Genomic DNA, 18,002 nt, shown 5'->3' on the forward strand with positions numbered 1-18,002 from the left:
GAATACAAAATCAAATGGCTGAGGTGTTTGTTAAAATAGGTTTTCAATCACATTTGGTTGTGAATCCACGAACATCACTGACAGGACGATATTCCGAAAGCAATATCCAAAATCATACATACAACATCTGTCGCTATTCTAAAGTTTCATTGAAACTACTACAAAAAAATTTAAAATATATATAATTATTTATATTTTTAAAGATGAAAATTGGAGATGATTGGTATAAATAAAGAAGAGAGTTTATTGAGCGGAAGAGTTGTTGTGATATGCACGACGAACCATTACTGTGACGGCATAGCTCACATGACCTTCCCGTTGGTCCCGTGACCAAACAAACCCTCGCCCGCCACTCACAAACTCGTCTCCTCCATGGACATGATAGAGACCGCCCTCGATAGCAGGTAGGTGGGCGTGGCTGGGTGCCTGAGCGGGTTTGCAGAGGCTCTGTGGTGGGAAATGTGAGTGTTGAGCAAGGCTGGGACATTACACTGCCATGAGAGTGATGAGGACAGGTTCAGTTGTGAAGGTGTGTTGGAGGTGTGCAGGGCTAACCCCCTTCCTACAGTATGATCCTGTCTACCATACCTTCTCTTGCCACCTCCTACTTTAGTGTCTCATTGGGATTAATAGATGTGTTAGATGGTTGAAAGAAACCTCGTAGTTTAGCCACTTGTGAATTCGTGTGATGCCAGACACTACAACTGGCAGGTGGAATATTGCCTAATGGTAAGGCTGCTAATTTCCAAATGACATGTAGATTGACTTCCGATTTATATGACTTGAGAGGGAGGATAGGTCGCATCATAGCTTGGTGAGGTGTACATGGTTGTGTGGTGGTAAGCAGATGATGCAAGTACACAGTGTCAAGTTAGTAGAATTTTTTGGTGTAACTTAATTGGATTGTCTTCCTATGTCATACACAGGTATATTAAGTGTTTGGTAGATGGCTTTGTGATAAACCACTGCTTCACATTCATGCCTGTTGCTGAGTAAAGTTTATTTCCATTACCTGACTGATTATGAAATCGTAAAGAATTTCTTATTGTACGGCTGGTTGTATTGTGGACAGACTGAGACCATAGGAGTGTGATTGTCATATATTTTTAAGTGTTTGTATCGTAATAATTGTACAGTTGTGAAGGCTATGGTCAGAGAAGATCAGGGGTTATTGTAAGAAGTGAAACACTTTATTAATAAAGAGAATGTATGAGTATAACCGAAAATCTCCCTAGAGAAACAAAATTTATTTTTTATTTAAAGAAATCAGTGTTTTTGTCCCATGTTTACATTTACAGTAAATTACCATTTTGGCCATACATCAAAGCTAGCTCCAGATAAAAAAAAGTGTAAATGTTTTATGTTAATGTGTTTGTTTAAAGAATAACAAGTCACAGAGGGTGACTTGGAACATTATATCTAATTTTGCGATTTTGATAAGATGGTAGTGGACGGGAATGAACTTTTGGGAGAAAGTGAAGTTAATGTTAAGAAGGTTAGATACTTGTAAACACTCAACAGAATTTTAAAAAACCTTTCTAAGCAACCAAGACACGTTCTTTCCATGTTTTTGTTAAAATATACCAAAAACTCTTGTGATTGAAGATTGCGCCAACTAGTGGCAGACATTAACAAACAGGTGACGGATTGAGTGGTCTTATGCCCCACAACAAACTTTGATGGATTTTAGATAATTTTCAAGTAAATCACATTCACAATACTTTTGTATGAGAGGTTTTCAAAAAATTTTTTTTTACTTTGTGTTAGTGCCTGATTACTTTTTGAATATGCTTTCATGTTCAAAATTTAAGGCTCTCATAGTTTGACTATTCAGGAGAAAGCAAAAGACATATAATCCAGCCACTTCACTGCCTTGAGCAGCCAAGTCACTTGTTCATATTAGCAGTGTTGAGTATGCCATGCAGATCAAGACCATCTAACCTCATACTGTAGCTGAGAAAAGGTTACCTTTGCCCTTTCTCGATGAGATTTTTACAATGAAAATTACTAGGAAAGTTGATGTAGTTCCAGTGTTTGCTGTGTCTTCTGAAGAATGGTGAAGTGTCAGCACAAGTCAGCTCCTTTGAACTTATGGAAACAAGTGCAGGTTAGTATTGTTGTTTTTGCTTTACTTATAAGGATATGTTTAAGTCTTTTAAGCTGTAGCTGAATTTTGTGCATCCCAAGATGTCTAGAAAGCCTGCAAGTGTTAGTAATGGAATTATTACCATGTTGTAAAACATTTTAGTATTTGCTAATGTTATTGAAATGTGAATAAGAGCAAGGTTATTAGGTACAGTAGGGTTGAGGGTCAAGTCAATTGGGAGGTAAGTTTGAATGGAGAAAAACTGGAGGAAGTAAAGTGTTTTAGATATCTGGGAGTGGATCTGGCAGCGGATGGAACCATGGAAGTGAATCATAGGGTTGGGGGAGGGGGCAAAAATCCTGGGAGCCTTGAAGAATGTTTGGAAGTCGAGAACATTATCTCAGAAAGCAAAAATGGGTATGTTTGAAGGAATAGTGGATCCAACAATGTTGTATGGTTGCGAGGCGTGTGCTGTGGATAGAGTTTTGCGCAGGAGGGTGGATGTGCTGGAAATGAGATGTTTGAGGACAATATGTGGTGTGAGGTGGTTTGATCGAGTAAGTAATGTAAGGGTAAGAGAGATGTGTGGAAATAAAAAGAGCATGATTGAGAGAGCAGAAGAGGGTGTTTTGAAATGGCTTGGGCACATGGAGAGAATGAGTGAGGAAAGATTGACCAAGAGGATATATGTGTCTGAGGTGGAGGGAACGAGGAGAAGTGGGAGACCAAATTGGAGGTGGAAAGATGGAGTGAAAAAGATTTTGAGTGATCGGGGCCTGAACATGTGGGAGGGTGAAAGGCAGGCAAGGAATAGAGTGAATTGGATCGATGTGGAATACCGGGGTCGACGTGCTGTCAATGGATTGAATCAGGGTATGTGAAGCGTCTGGGGTAAACCATGGAAAGTTCTGTGTGGCCTGGATGTGGAAAGGGAGCTGTGGTTTCGGGCATTATTGCATGACAGCTAGAGACTGAGTGTGAATGAATGTGGCCTTCGTTGTCTTTTCCTAGCACTACCTCGCACACATTAGGGGGGAGGGGGATGTTATTCCATGTGTGGCGAGGTGGCGATGGGGATGAGTAGGGGCAGACTGTGAATTGTGTGCATGTGTATATATATGTATGTCTGTGTGTATATATATATGTGTAAATTGAGATATATGGGTATGTATATTTGCATGTGTGGACATGTATGTATATACATGTGTATGTGGGTGGGTTGGGCCATTTCTTTCGTCTTTCTTTGCGCTACCTCACAAATACAGGAGACAGCAACAAAGCAAAATAATATAATACATAGTTCTTTTTATTCATCAGTGGTGTGTATGTTTACTGTATTTGTATTAGAACTCAGTGTACTGGAGAAAATTTTTACTTAACAAACTGAGGCAATGAAGGAAATAAAAAAATTGAAAAACTGCTTTTTTGTGAGAACACAGTACCATCCCAAAACTGCACCTGCCATCATCTTTGATATAAGTGCCCAATCAGTGGATGTCATCGACTTTCTGGCAGATGTTAGATCTCTCTTGGTGTCTTGTTATGCAAATGTTTTTAGCCCAAAAGGTGTCTGAAGAGGTTACCAGTGATACTGATAAAAATGTGACCAAAGATATTACGAAACGTTATCCATTTGGCTTTAAAGTTGAATGTTAAAAGGTGGATTGAGGTGGGGTATCCCATTGTTTGATTTTGTTTCCTGAATTTTCAAGGGGTTTTGAAAAGCCAGTTCATTGCTGTAAAGAACTCTGTTAAGAATAGGAAAGGGCTTTCTATAGATCCAATAGAATATATCTTCTGAAACTCATCATCAATATAGTCTGGACTGCAAATATATTCCATTGGATCTAAGTTAAAGTACCCTAGATCTTTCATTGATAAATCCCTTAAGTTAGCAAAGAAATCATTTTATAGAGTTGAGCCCAAACCTCCCATTGATACCAAGAATCTTTAAGTTCTCCCTTTTGATAATAATTTTACTTCCCATGTTGCTTAAATCCTTTAATGTAAGTGTTGCCTTTAGCAACAATGATACTATAAAGAATATCTTAATCAGGAATTCACCAGAAAATTCTCGTGGGTGCATCTGTAAAGTGCCTTGTAGAAATTGATAAGTTTTATGTTGGGCAGACTGGTAATGATCTTTCTGTTAGACTTAAGCAACATAAAGTATAAGAACGGGACAAGAATCAAATGCCTTGTTTAATCACATTAAAAACTATGACCATTGTATTGATTGGAGTAATGCCATCTCAGTTATTAACTCTTAACTCTATTACCGCGAGAAATTTCATTGTATCTTTTATTATTGAATACACAAAGAATTATGATCTTAATGTTAGTGATGGTTTATACACATTGGATAACTTTATTGTTGATAAAATTTGTAAAATAAGTTTATGATACCCTCATTGTCTGGCTTGGAAAATTGCATGTTTACCATATGGTGCCCTAGCTACATCTCTTTGTTGTGTATCAACTGACTGTTATATTTCTCTCGTGTCTCCCCTGATGATGTGATTATTACATGAAAGTGCACTTGGGAAGGGAACTTATCGTGTTTCATTTTCCCCATGGACTCTTAAGAATATACTTGATCACTTGCAAAATTGTGATTCTTTTCAGTATGTATTTTATTATTTTATTTATTTTACTTTGTCGCTGTCTCCTGCGTTAGTGCAAGGAAACAGACAAAAGAAATGGCCCAACCCACCCACATACACATGTATATACATTCATGCCCACACACACAAATATACATACCTATACATCTCAACGTATACATATATATACACACACAGACATATACATATATACACATGTACATAATTCATACTGTTTGCCTTTATTCATTCCCAGTGCCACCCCGCCACACATGAAATATAACCCCCCCCTCGCATGTGCATGAGGTAGCGCCAGGAAAAGACAACAAAGGCCACATTTGTTCACACTCAGTCTCTAGCTGTCATGTATAATGCACCGAAACCACAGCCCCCTTTCCACATCCAGGCCCCACAGAACTTTCCATGGTGTACCCTAGAGGCTTCACATGCCATGGTTCAATCCATTGACAGCACGTCGACCCCGGTATACCACATTGTTCCAATTCACTCTATTCCTTGCATGCCTTTCACCCTCCAGCATGTTCAGGCCCCGATCACTCAAAATCTTTCACTCCATCTTTCTGCCTCCAATTTGGTCTCCCACTTCTCCTTGTTCCCTCCACGTCTGACACATGACACATATATCCTCTTTGCCAATCTTTCCTCACTCATTCTCTCCATGTGACCAAACCATTTCAACACACCCTCTTCTGCTTTCTCAACCATATTCTTTTTATTACCACACCTCTCTTACCTTATTATTACACGATCAAACCACCTCACACCACATGTTGTCCTCAAACATCTCACTTCCAGCACATCCAAAGTCCTCCGCACAACTCTATCTATAGCCCATGCTTCGCAACCATATAACATTGTTGGAACCATTATTCCATCAAACATACCCATTTTTGCTTTCTGAGATAGTGTTCCCGACTTCCACACATTCTTCAACGCTCCCAGAACTTTCGCCCCCTCCCCCAACCTATGATTTGTTTCCGCTTCCATGGTTCTATCTGCTGCCAAATCCACTCCCAGATATCTAAAACACTTCACTTCCTCCAGTTTTTCTCCATTCAAACTTACCTCCCAGTTGACTTGTCCCTCAACCCTACTGTACCTAATAACCTTGCTCTTATTCACATTCACTCTCAGCTTTCTTCTTTCACACACTTTTCCAAACTCAGTCACCAGCTTCTGCAGTTTCTCACACGATACAGCCGCCAGCACTGTATCATCAGCGAACAACAACTGACTCACTTACCAAGCTTTCTCATCCACAACAGACTGCATACTTGCCCCTCTCTCCAAAACTCTTGCATTCACCTCCCTAACAACCCCATCCATAAGTAAATTAAACAACCATGGACACATCACACACCCATGCCGCAAACCAACATTCACTGAGAACCAATCACTTTCCTCTCTTCCTACACGTACACATGCCTTACATCCTTGATAAAAACTTTTCACTGCTTCTAACAACTTTCCTCCCACACCATATATTCTTAATACCTTCCATAGAGCGTCTCTATCAACTCTATCATATGCCTTCTCCAGATCCATAAATGCTACATACAAATCCATTTGCTTTTCTAAGTATTTCGCCCAAACATTCTTCAAAGCAAACACCTGATCCACACATCCTCTACCACTTCTGAAACCACACTGCTCTTCCCCAATCTGATGCTCTGTACATGCCTTCACCCTCTCAATCAATACCCTTCCATATAATTTCCCAGGAATACTCAACAAACTTATACCTCTGTAATTTGAACTCTCACTCTTATCCCCTTTGCCTTTGTTCAATGGCACTATGCAAGCATTTCGCCAATCCTCAGGCACCTCACCATGAGTCATACATACATTAGATAACCTCGCCAACCAGTCAACAATACAGTCACCCCCTTTTTTAATTAATTCCACTGCAATACCATCCAGACCCGCTGCCTTGCTAGCTTTCATCTTCCGCAAAGCTTTTACTACCTCTTCTCTGTTTACCAAATCTCTTTCGCCCTAACCCTCTCACTTTGCACACCACCTCGACCAAAACACCCTATATCTGCCACTCTATCATCAAACACATTCAACAAACCTTCAAAATACTTTCTCCACCTCCTTTTCACATCACAACTACTTGTTATCACCTCCCCATTATCCCCCTTCACTGAAATTCCCATTTGTTCCCCTGTCTTACGCACTTTGTTTACCTCCTTCCAAAATATATTTTTATTCTCCCAAAAATTTAATGATACTCTCTCACCCCTACTTTCATTTGCCCTCTTTTTCACCTCTTGCACCTCTCTCTTGACCTACGGCCTCTTTCTTTTATACATCTCCCAGTCATTTGCATTATTTCCCTGCAAAAATCATCCTAATGCCTCTCTCTTCACTTTCACTAATAATCTTACTTCTTCATCCCACCCCACACTACCCTTTCTCATCAACCCACCTCCCATGCTTCTTATGCCACAAGCATCTTGTGTGCAAGCCATCACTGCTTCCCTAAATACATCCCATTCCTCCCCCACTCCCCTTACCTCCTTTGTTCTCACCTTTTTCCATTCTGTACTCAGTCTCTCCTGGTACTTCCTCACACAAGTCTCCTTCCCAAGCTCACTTACTCTCACCACTCTCTTCACCTTAACATTCTCTCTTCTTTTCTGAAAACCTCTACAAATCTTCACCTTTGCTTCCACAAGATGATGATCAGATATCCCTCCAGTTGTACCTCTCAGCACATTAACATCGAAAAGCCTCTCTCGCACGCCTATCAATTAACACATAATCCAATAACGCTCTCTGGCCATCTCTCCTACTTACATACGCATACTTATGTATATCTCGCTTTTTAAACCAGGTATTCCCAATCACCAGTCCTTTTTCAGCACAAATCTACAAGCTCTTCACCATTTCCATTTATAATACTGAACACCCCATGTACACCAATTATTCCCTCAACTGCCACACACACACATATATTTTTTCTTTTTTATTTTTTTTTATTTTGCTTTGTTGCTGTCTCCCGCGTTTGCGAGGTAGCACAAGGAAACAGACGAAAGAAATGGCCCAACCCACCCACATACACATGTATATACATACACGTCCACCCACGCAAATATACATACCATATACATCTCAATGTATACATATATATATACACACACAGACATAGACATATATACACATGTACATAATTCATACTGTCTGCATTTATTCATTCCCATCGCCACCTCACCACACATGGAATAACAACCCCCTCCCCCCTCATGTGTGCGAGGTAGTGTTAGGAAAAGACAACAAAGGTCCCATTCGTTCACACTCAGTGTCTAGCTGTCATGCAATAATGCACCGAAACCACAGCTCCCTTTCCACATCCAGGCCCCACAGAATTTTCCATGGTTTACCCCAGACGCTTCACATGCCCTGGTTCAATCCATTCACAGCATGTCGACCCTGGTATACCACATCGTTCCAATTCACTCTATTCCTTGCACGCCTTTCACCCTCCTGCCTGTTCAGGCCCCGATCACTCAAAATCTTTTTTCACTCCATCTTTCCACCTCCAATTTGGTCTCCCACTTCTCCTCATTCCCTCCACCTCTGACACATACATCATCTTGGTCAATCTTTCCTCACTCATTCTCTCCATGTGACCAAACCATTTCAAAACACCCTCTTGTGCTCTCTCAACCATACTCTTTTTATTTTCACACCTCTCTCTTACCCTTACATTACTTACTTGATCAAACCAGCTCACACCACATATTGTCCTCAAACATCTCATTTCCAGCACATCCACCCTCCTGCGCACAACTCTATCCATAGCCCACGCCTCGCAACCATACAACATTGTTGGAACCACTATTCCTTCAAACATACCCATTTTTGCTTTCCGAGATAATGTTCTCAACTTCTGAACTTTCTTCAAGGCTTCCAGAATTTTGCCCCCTCCCCCACCCTATGATTCACTTCCGCTTCCATGGTTCCATCTGCTGCCAGATCCACTCCCAGATATCCAAAACACTTTACTTCCTCCAGTTTTTCTCCATTCAAACTTACCTCCGAATTGACTTGTCCCTCAACCCTACTGTACCTAATAACCTTGCTCTTATTCACATTTACTCTTAACTTTCTTCTTTCACACACTTTACCAAACTCAGTCACCAGCTTCTGCAGTTTCTCACATGAATCAGCCACCAGCGCTGTATCATCAGCGAACAACAACTGACTCACTTCCCAAGCTCTCTCATCCACAACAGACTGCATACTTGCCCCTCTTTCCAAAACTCTTGCATTCACCTCCCTAACAACCCCATCCATAAACAAATTAAACAACCATGGAGACATCACACACCCCTGCCGCAAACCTACATTCACTGAGAACCAATCACTTGCATTCACCTCCCTAAGAACCCCATCCATAAACAAATTAAACAACCATGGAGACATCTCACACCCCTGCCGCAAACCTACATTCACTGAGAACCAATCACTTTCCTCTCTTCCTACACGTACACATGCCTTACATCCTCGATAAAAACTTTTCACTGCTTCTAACAACTTGCCTCCCCCACCATATATTCTTAATACCTTCCACAGAGCATCTCTATCAACTCTATCATATGCCTTCCCCAGATCCATAAATGCTACATACAAATCCATTTGCTTTTCTAAGTATTTCTCCCAAACATTCTTCAAAGCAAACACCTGATCCACACATCCTCTACCACTTCTGAAACCACACTGCTCTTCCCCAATCTGATGCTCTGTACATGCCTTCACCCTCTCAATCAATACCCTCCCATATAGTTTACCAGGAATACTCAACAAACTTATACCTCTGTAATTTGAGCACTCACTCTTATCCCCTTTGCCTTTGTAAAATGGCACTATGCAAGCATTCTGCCAATCCTCAGGCACCTCACCATGAATCATACATACATTAGATAACCTTACCAACCAGTCAACAATACAGTCACCCCCTTTTTTAATAAATTCCACTGCAATACCATCCAAACCTGCTGCCTTGCCGGCTTTCATCTTCCGCAAAGCTTTTACTACCTCTTCTCTGTTTACCAAATCATTTTCCCTAACCCTCTCACTTTGCACACCACCTCGACCAAAACACCCTATATCTGCCCCTCTGTCATCAGACACATTCAACAAACCTTCAAAATACTCACTTCCATCTCCTTCTCACATCACCAGCTACTTGTTATCACCTCCCCATTTACGCCCTTCACTGAAGTTCCCATTTGCTCCCTTGTCTTACGCACCTTATTTACCTCCTTCAAGAACATCTTTTTATTCTCCCTAAAATTTAATGTTAGCTCTCTCACCCCAACTCTCATTTGCCCTCTTTTTCACCTCTTGCACCTTTCTCTTGACCTCCTGTCTCTTTCTTTTATACTTCTCCCACTCAATTGCATTTTTTCCCTGCAAAAATCGTCCAAATGCCTCTCTCTCTTCTCTTTCACTAATACTCTTACTTCTTCATCCCACCACTCACTACCCTTTCTAAACAGCCCACCTCCCACTCTTCTCATGCCACAAGCATCTTTTGCGCAATCCATCACTGATTCCCTAAATACATCCCATTCCTCCCCGACTCCCCTTACTTCCATTGTTCTCACCTTTTTCCATTCTGTACACAGTCTCTCCTGGTACTTCCCCACACAGGTCTCCTTCCCAAGCTCACTTACTCTCACCACCTTCTTCACCCCAACATTCACTCCTCTTTTCTAAAAACCCATACTAATCTTCACCTTAGCCTCCACAAGATAATGATCAGACATCCCTCCAGTTGCACCTCTCAGCACATTAACATCCAAAAGTCTCTCTTTCGCACGCCTGTCAATTAACACGTAATCCAATAACGCTCTCTGGCCATCTCTCCTACTTACATAAGTATACTTATGTATATCTCGCTTTTTAAACCAGGTATTCCCAATCATCAGTCCTTTTTCAGCACATAAATCTACAAGCTCTTCACCATTTCCATTTACAACACTGAACACCCCATGCATACCAATTATTCCCTCAACTGCCACATTACTCACCTTTGCATTCAAATCACCCATCACTATAACCCGGTCTCGTGCATCAAAACCGCTAACACACTCATTTAGCTGCTCCCAAAACACTTGCCTCTCATGATCTTTCTTCTCATGCCCAGGTGCATATGCACCAATAATCACCCACCTCTCTCCATCAACTTTCAATTTTACCCATATTAATCGAGAATTTACTTTCTTACATTCTATCACATACTCCCACAACTCCTGTTTCAGGAGTATTGCTACTCCTTCCCTTGCTCTTGTCCTCTCACTAACCCCTGACTTCACTCCCCAGACATTTCCAAACCACTCTTCCCCTTTACCCTTGAGCTTCGTTTCACTCAGAGCCAAAACATCCAGGTTCCTTTCCTCAAACATACTACCTATCTCTCCTTTTTTCACATCTTGGTTACATCCACACACATTTAGGCACCCCACTCTGAGCCTTCGAGGAGGATGATCACTCCCCGCGTGACTCCTTCTTCTGTTTCCCATTTTAGAAAGTTAATACAAGGAGGGGAGGATTTCCGGCCCCCCGCTCCCGTCCCCTCTAGTCGCTTTCTACGACACGCGAGGAATACGTGGAGTCCTGGAAAGAGGGGCAAGTATGAAGTCTGTTGGGGATGAGAGAGCTTGGGAAGTGAGTCAATTGTTGTTCGCTGATGATACAGCGCTGGTGGCTGATTCATGTGAGAAACTGCAGAAGCTGGTGACTGAGTTTGGTAAAGTGTGTGGAAGAAGAAAGTTGAGAGTAAATGTGAATAAGAGCAAGGTTATTAGGTACAGTAGGGGTGAGGGTCAAGTCAATTGGGAGGTGAGTTTGAATGGAGAAAAACTGGAGGAAGTGAAGTGTTTTAGATATCTGGGAGTGGATCTGTCAGCGGATGGAACCATGGAAGCGGAAGTGGATCATAGGGTGGGGGAGGGGGCGAAAATTTTGGGAGCCTTGAAAAATGTGTGGAAGTCGAGAACATTATCTCGGAAAGCAAAAATGGGTATGTTTGAGGGAATAGTGGTTCCAACAATGCTGTATGGTTGCGAGGCGTGGGCTATGGATAGAGATGTGCGCAGGAGGATGGATGTGCTGGAAATGAGATGTTTGAGGACAATGTGTGGTGTGAGGTGGTTTGATCGAGTAAGTAACGTAAGGGTAAGAGAGATGTGTGGAAATAAAAAGAGCGTGGTTGAGAGAGCAGAAGAGGGTGTTTTGAAATGGTTTGGGCACATGGAGAGAATGAGTGAGGAGAGATTGACCAAGAGGATATATGTGTCGGAGGTGGAGGGAACGAGGAGAAGAGGGAGACCAAATTGGAGGTGGAAAGATGGAGTGAAAAAGATTTTGTGTGATCGGGGCCTGAACATGCAGGAGGGTGAAAGGAGGGCAAGAAATAGAGTGAATTGGAGTCATGTGGTATACAGGGGTTGACGTGCTGTCAGTGGATTGAAGCAAGGCATGTGAAGCGTCTGGGGTAAACCATGGAAAGCTGTGTAGGTATGTATATTTGCGTGTGTGGACGTGTGTATGTACATGTGTATGGGGGGGGGGGTTGGGCCATTTCTTTCGTCTGTTTCCTTGCGCTACCTCGCAAACGCGGGAGACAGCGACAAAGTATAAAAAAAAAAAAAAAAAAAAAATTCTTCAAAGCAAACACCTGATCCACACATCCTCTACCACTTCTGAAACCACACTGCTCTTCCCCAATCTGATGCTCTGTACATGCCTTCACCCTCTCAATCAATACCCTCCCATATAGTTTACCAGGAATACTCAACAAACTTATACCTCTGTAATTTGAGCACTCACTCTTATCCCCTTTGCCTTTGTAAAATGGCACTATGCAAGCATTCTGCCAATCCTCAGGCACCTCACCATGAATCATACATACATTAGATAACCTTACCAACCAGTCAACAATACAGTCACCCCCTTTTTTAATAAATTCCACTGCAATACCATCCAAACCTGCTGCCTTTCCGGCTTTCATCTTCCACAAAACTTTTACTACCTCTTCTCTGTTTACCAAATCTCTTTCGCCCTAACCCTCTCACTTTGCACACCACCTCGACCAAAACACCCTATATCTGCCCCTCTGTCATCAAACACATTCAACAAACCTTCAAAATACTCACTCCATCTCCTTCTCACATCACCATTACTTGTTATCACCTCCCCATTTGCGCCCTTCACTGAAGTTCCCATTTGCTCCCTTGCCTTACGCACTTTATTTACCTCCTTCAAGAACATCTTTTTATTCTCCCTAAAATTTAATTTTACTCTCTCACCCCAACTCTCATTTGCCCTCTTTTTCACCTCTTGCACCTTTCTCTTGACCTCCTGTCTCTTTCTTTTATACATCTCCCACCCAATTGCATTTTTTCCCTGCAAAAATCGTCCAAATGCCTCTCTCTCTCTTCTCTTTCACTAATAATCTTACTTCTTCATTCCACCACTCACTACCTTTTCTAATCAACCCACCTCCCACTCTTCTCATGCCACAAGCATCTTTTGCGCAATCCATCACTGATTCCCTAAATACATACATATATATATATATATATATATATATATATATATATATATGTATATGTATATATATATATATATATATATATATATATATATATATATATATATATATATATATACCTCGCAAACGCGGGAGACAGCGGCAAAAAGAAAACAATATATATATATATATATATATATATATATATATTTATTTATTTATTATTTAGTTTGCTTTGTCGCTGTCTCCTGCGTTTGCGAGGTAGCGCAAGGAAACAGACGAAAGAAATAACCCAACCCGCCCCCATACACAATGTATATCTATACATGTCCACACACGCAAATATACATACCTATACATCTCAATGTACACATATATATACACACACAGACACATACATATATACCCATGCACACAATTCACACTGTTTGCCTTTATTCATTCCCATCGCCACCTCGCCACACATGGAATACCATCCCCCTCCCCCCTCATGTGTGCGAGGTAGCACTAGGAAAAGACAACAAAGGCCCCATTCGTTCACACTCAGTCTCTAGCTGTCATGCAATAATGCCCGAAATCACAGCTCCCTTTCCACATCCAGGCCCCACACAATTTTCCATGGTTTATCCCAGACGCTTCACATGCCCTGATTCAATCCACTGACAGCACGTCAACCCCAGTATGGCACATCGATCCAATTTACTCTATTCCTTGCCCTCCTTTCACCCTCCTGCATGTTCAGGCCCCGATCACGCAAAATTTTTTTCACTCCATCTTTCCACCTCGAATTTGGTCTCCCACTTCTCCTCGTTCCCTCCACCTCCGACACATATATCCTCTTGGTCAATCTTTCCTCACTCATTCTCTCCATGTGCCCAAACCATTTCAAAGCACCCTCTACTGCTCTCTCAACCACGCTCTTTTTATTTCCACACATCTCTCTTACCCTTACATTACTTACTCAATCAAACCACCTCACACCACATATTGTCCTCAAACATCTCATTTCCAGCACATCCACCCTCCTGTGCACAACTCTATCCATAGCCCACGCCTCACAACCATACAACATTGTTGGAACCACTATTCCTTCAAACATACCCATTTTTGCTTTCCAAGATAATGTTCTCGACTTCCAAACATTCTTCAAGGTTCCCAGAATTTTCACCCCCTCTCCCACCCTATGATTCACCTCTGCTTCCATGGTTCCATCCGCTGCCAGATCCACTCCCAGATATCTAAAACATTTTACTTCCTCCAGTTTTTCTCCATTGAAACTTACCTCCCAATTGACTGGACCCTCAACCCTACTGTTCCTAATAACCTTGCTCTTATTCACATTTACTCTCAGCTTTCTTCTTTCACACACTTTACCAAACTCAGCCACCAGCTTCTGCAGTTTCTCACCTGAATTAGCCACCCAGCGCTGTAATCATCAGCGAACAACACTGACTCACTTCCCAAGCTTTCTCATCCACTATCGCCGTCTCCCGCGTTAGTGAGTAGTGCAAAGAAACAGGCGAGGAAATGGCCCATCCCACCCACATACACGTATAATACATAAATGCACATATACATACATATACGTACACAGACACACATATACACACATGTACATATTCATACTTGCTGCCTTCATCACTTTCTGTTGCCACCCCGCCACACATGAAATAGCACCTCACCTCCAGCGAGGTAGCGCTAGGAAAAGACAAGAAAGCCAGCATATTATATGGGAGGGTATTGATTGAGAGGGTAAAGGTATGTACAGAGCATCAGATTGGGGAAGAGCAGTGTAGTTTCAGAAGTGGTAGAGGATGTGTGGATCAGGTGTTTGCCTAGAATGTATGAGAGAAATACTTAAGAAAAACGGATGGATTTGTATGTAGTGTGTATGGGTCTGGAGAAGGCATATGATAGGGTGGATAGAGATGCTTTGGGGAAGGTTTTAAGAGAATATGGTGTGGGAGGTAAGAAGCAGTGAAAAGTTTTTACCAAGGATGTAAGGCATGTGTGCAAGTTGAAGAGAGGAAAGTGATTGGTTCTCAGGGAATGTTGGTTTGCGGCAAGGGGTGCGTGATGTCTCCGTGGTTAATTTGTTTATGGATTGGGTTGTTAGGGAGGTGACTGCAAGAGTTTTGGAAAGATGGGCAAGTATGCAGTCTGTGATGGATGAGAGGACTTGGGTAGGGAGTCAGTTGTTGTTCTCTGATGATACAGCGCTGGTGACTTATTCAATGAGAAACTGCAGAAGTTGGTGACTGAGTTTGGTAAAGTGTGGTGAAAGAAGAAAGCTGAGAATAAATGTGAATGAGAGCAAGGTTTTTTAGATTACAGTAGAGTTGAGGGGCAAGTTAATTGGGAGCTAAATTTGAATGGAGAAAGACTGTAGGAAGTGAAGTGTTTTAGATGTCTGGGGTGGGATTTAAGCAGTGGATGGAACCATGGAAGTGGAGCTGAGTCACAAGGTGGGGTAGGGAAGTGAAGGTTCTGGGAGCATTGAAGAGTGTGTTTGGGAAAGGGGAGAACGTTATCTCGGAGAGCAAAAATGGGTATGTTTGAAGGAATAGTTTCCAACAATGTTTTATGGTTGTGAGGGATGGGCTGCAGAATAGAGTTTTTGAGGAGGTAGATGAGTTGGAAATGAAATGTTTGAGGACAATATGTGGTGTGAGGTGATTTGATGGAGTAAGTAATGAAAGGGTAAGAGAGATGTGTGGTAATAAAAAGAGTGGTTTAGAGAGCAGAGAAGGGTGTATTGAAAGGTTTGGACACATGGAGAGAATGAGTGAGGAAAGATTGACAAAGAGGATATATCAGAGGTGGAGGGAAGGAGAAGAGGGAAACCAGATTGTAGGTGGAAGGATGAAGTGAAAATGATTTTGAGTGATTGGTTTCCTAAACATGCTGGAGGGTGAAAGGCTTGCAAGGAATGGAGTGAATTGGAATGATGTGGTATACTGGGGTCGACGTGCTGTCATTGGATTGAACCAGGGGATGTGAAGTGTCTGGGGTAAACCAGGGAAAAATTTTTGTGGGGCTGATGGTAAAAGGGAACTGTGGTTTCGATGCAGTACACCTGACGGCTATAGACTGAGTGTGAACGATTGTGGCCTTTTTTGTCCTCTCCTGGCGCTACCTCGCTGGAGGATGGGATGCTATTTCATGTGTAGTGGGGTGGCGACGGGAAATGGATGAAGGCAGCAAGTATGAATATGTATAAGTTTTGTATATATGTATATGTCTGTGTATTGTATATGTTGAATTGTATATGTATGTATATGTGCTTGTGTGGGCTTTCATGTATGTACAATGTGTATGTGGGTGGGTTGGGCCATTCCTCTTCTGTTTCCTTGTACTACCTCAATGATGTGGGAGACGGCAATTAAGAATGAAAAATGAAAATAAATGATATTTTTTTGAGCATATTCGCCATGTCCCATGTTAGCAATGTAGCATTCCAAAAGATGACTGAGCCTTAGAGAGAAAGCATCTCAACATCTCACTTGGCCCCTTCTCTGTTTCTTCTTTTGGAGGGTGGATTTCCAGCCCACAGCCTCTGACCCTTTTATTTCCGCTTCTACAACACACAGGAAATATGAAGGAAGCATTCTTTTTCCCCATCCCCATGGATTATATATATTTATTTTATTTTATTATTTTGCTTTGTCGCTGTCTCCCGCGCCTGCGAGGTACGCAAGGAAACAGACGAAAGAAATGGCCCAAAACCCACCCCACACACGCACACACAGACACACGTCCACACACGCAAACATACACACCAACAAAATCCCAACGTACACACATATATACACACACAGACACACACATATACACACATGCACACAATTCAGACTGTCTGCCCCTACTCACCCCCCTTTCACCACCCGCCACACACGAGAAAAAACATCCCCCACCCCCTCATTGCACGATGCAACGCCAGGAAAAAGACAACAAAGGCCCATTCGCTCACACTCAGTCTCCAGCAGTCATGAAATAATGCCCAAAACCACAGCTCCCTTTCCACATCCAGGCCCCACAGAATTTTCCATGGTTTACCCCAGCCCGCTTCACATGCCCTGATTCAATCCATTGACAGCACGTCGACCCCGGTAAAACCACATCGATCCAATTCACTCTTTTCCCTTTTGCCCGCCTTTTACCCTCCTGCATGTTCAGGCCCCGATCACTCAAAATCTTTTTCACTCCATCTTTCCACCTCCAATTGGGTCTCCCACTTCTTGTTCCCTCCACTCCGACACATATATCCTCTTGGTCAATCTTTCCTCACTCATTCTCTCCATGTGCCCAAACCATTTTAAAACACCCTCATGTGCTCTCTCAACCACGCTCTTTTATTTCCACACATGTCTCTTACCTTTACATAACTTACTCGATCAAACCACCTCACACCACATATGTCCTCAAACATCTCATTTCCAGCACATCCACCCTCCTATGCACAACTCTATCCATAGCCCACACCTCGCAACCATACAACATTGTTGGAACCACTATTCCTTCAAACATAGCCCTTTTTGCTTTCGGAGATTATGTTTCGACTTCCACACATTCCACACAGGCTTCCCAGGATTTTGCCCCCCTCCCCACCCTATGATTTACTTCCGCTTCCATGGTTCCATCCGCTGCCAGATCCACTCCCAGATATCTAAATGGGGTTATATATATATATATATATATATATAAAATATTTTTTTTTTTTTTTTTTTTTTATACTTGTGTCGCTGTC

The 18,002-nt window shown here is 42.1% G+C and overlaps 1 protein-coding gene across 1 annotated transcript in view; it reads left to right on the forward strand.

The window, feature by feature from the left end:
* Nucleotides 1–251: 251 nt before the first annotated feature.
* Nucleotides 252–18,002, forward strand: part of Usf (upstream transcription factor usf) — a 148,243-nt gene continuing 130,492 nt past the window's right edge. The window contains exon 1 of the mRNA XM_071664990.1: nucleotides 252–404. Coding sequence (XP_071521091.1) covers nucleotides 373–404 — 32 coding nt within the window. The 5' untranslated portion in view covers nucleotides 252–372. The remainder of the gene's footprint in view (nucleotides 405–18,002) is intronic.

The sequence above is a fragment of the Panulirus ornatus genome, chromosome 9 (genome assembly GCF_036320965.1).
Source record: "Panulirus ornatus isolate Po-2019 chromosome 9, ASM3632096v1, whole genome shotgun sequence".
NCBI classification, from domain to species: domain Eukaryota; kingdom Metazoa; phylum Arthropoda; class Malacostraca; order Decapoda; family Palinuridae; genus Panulirus; species Panulirus ornatus.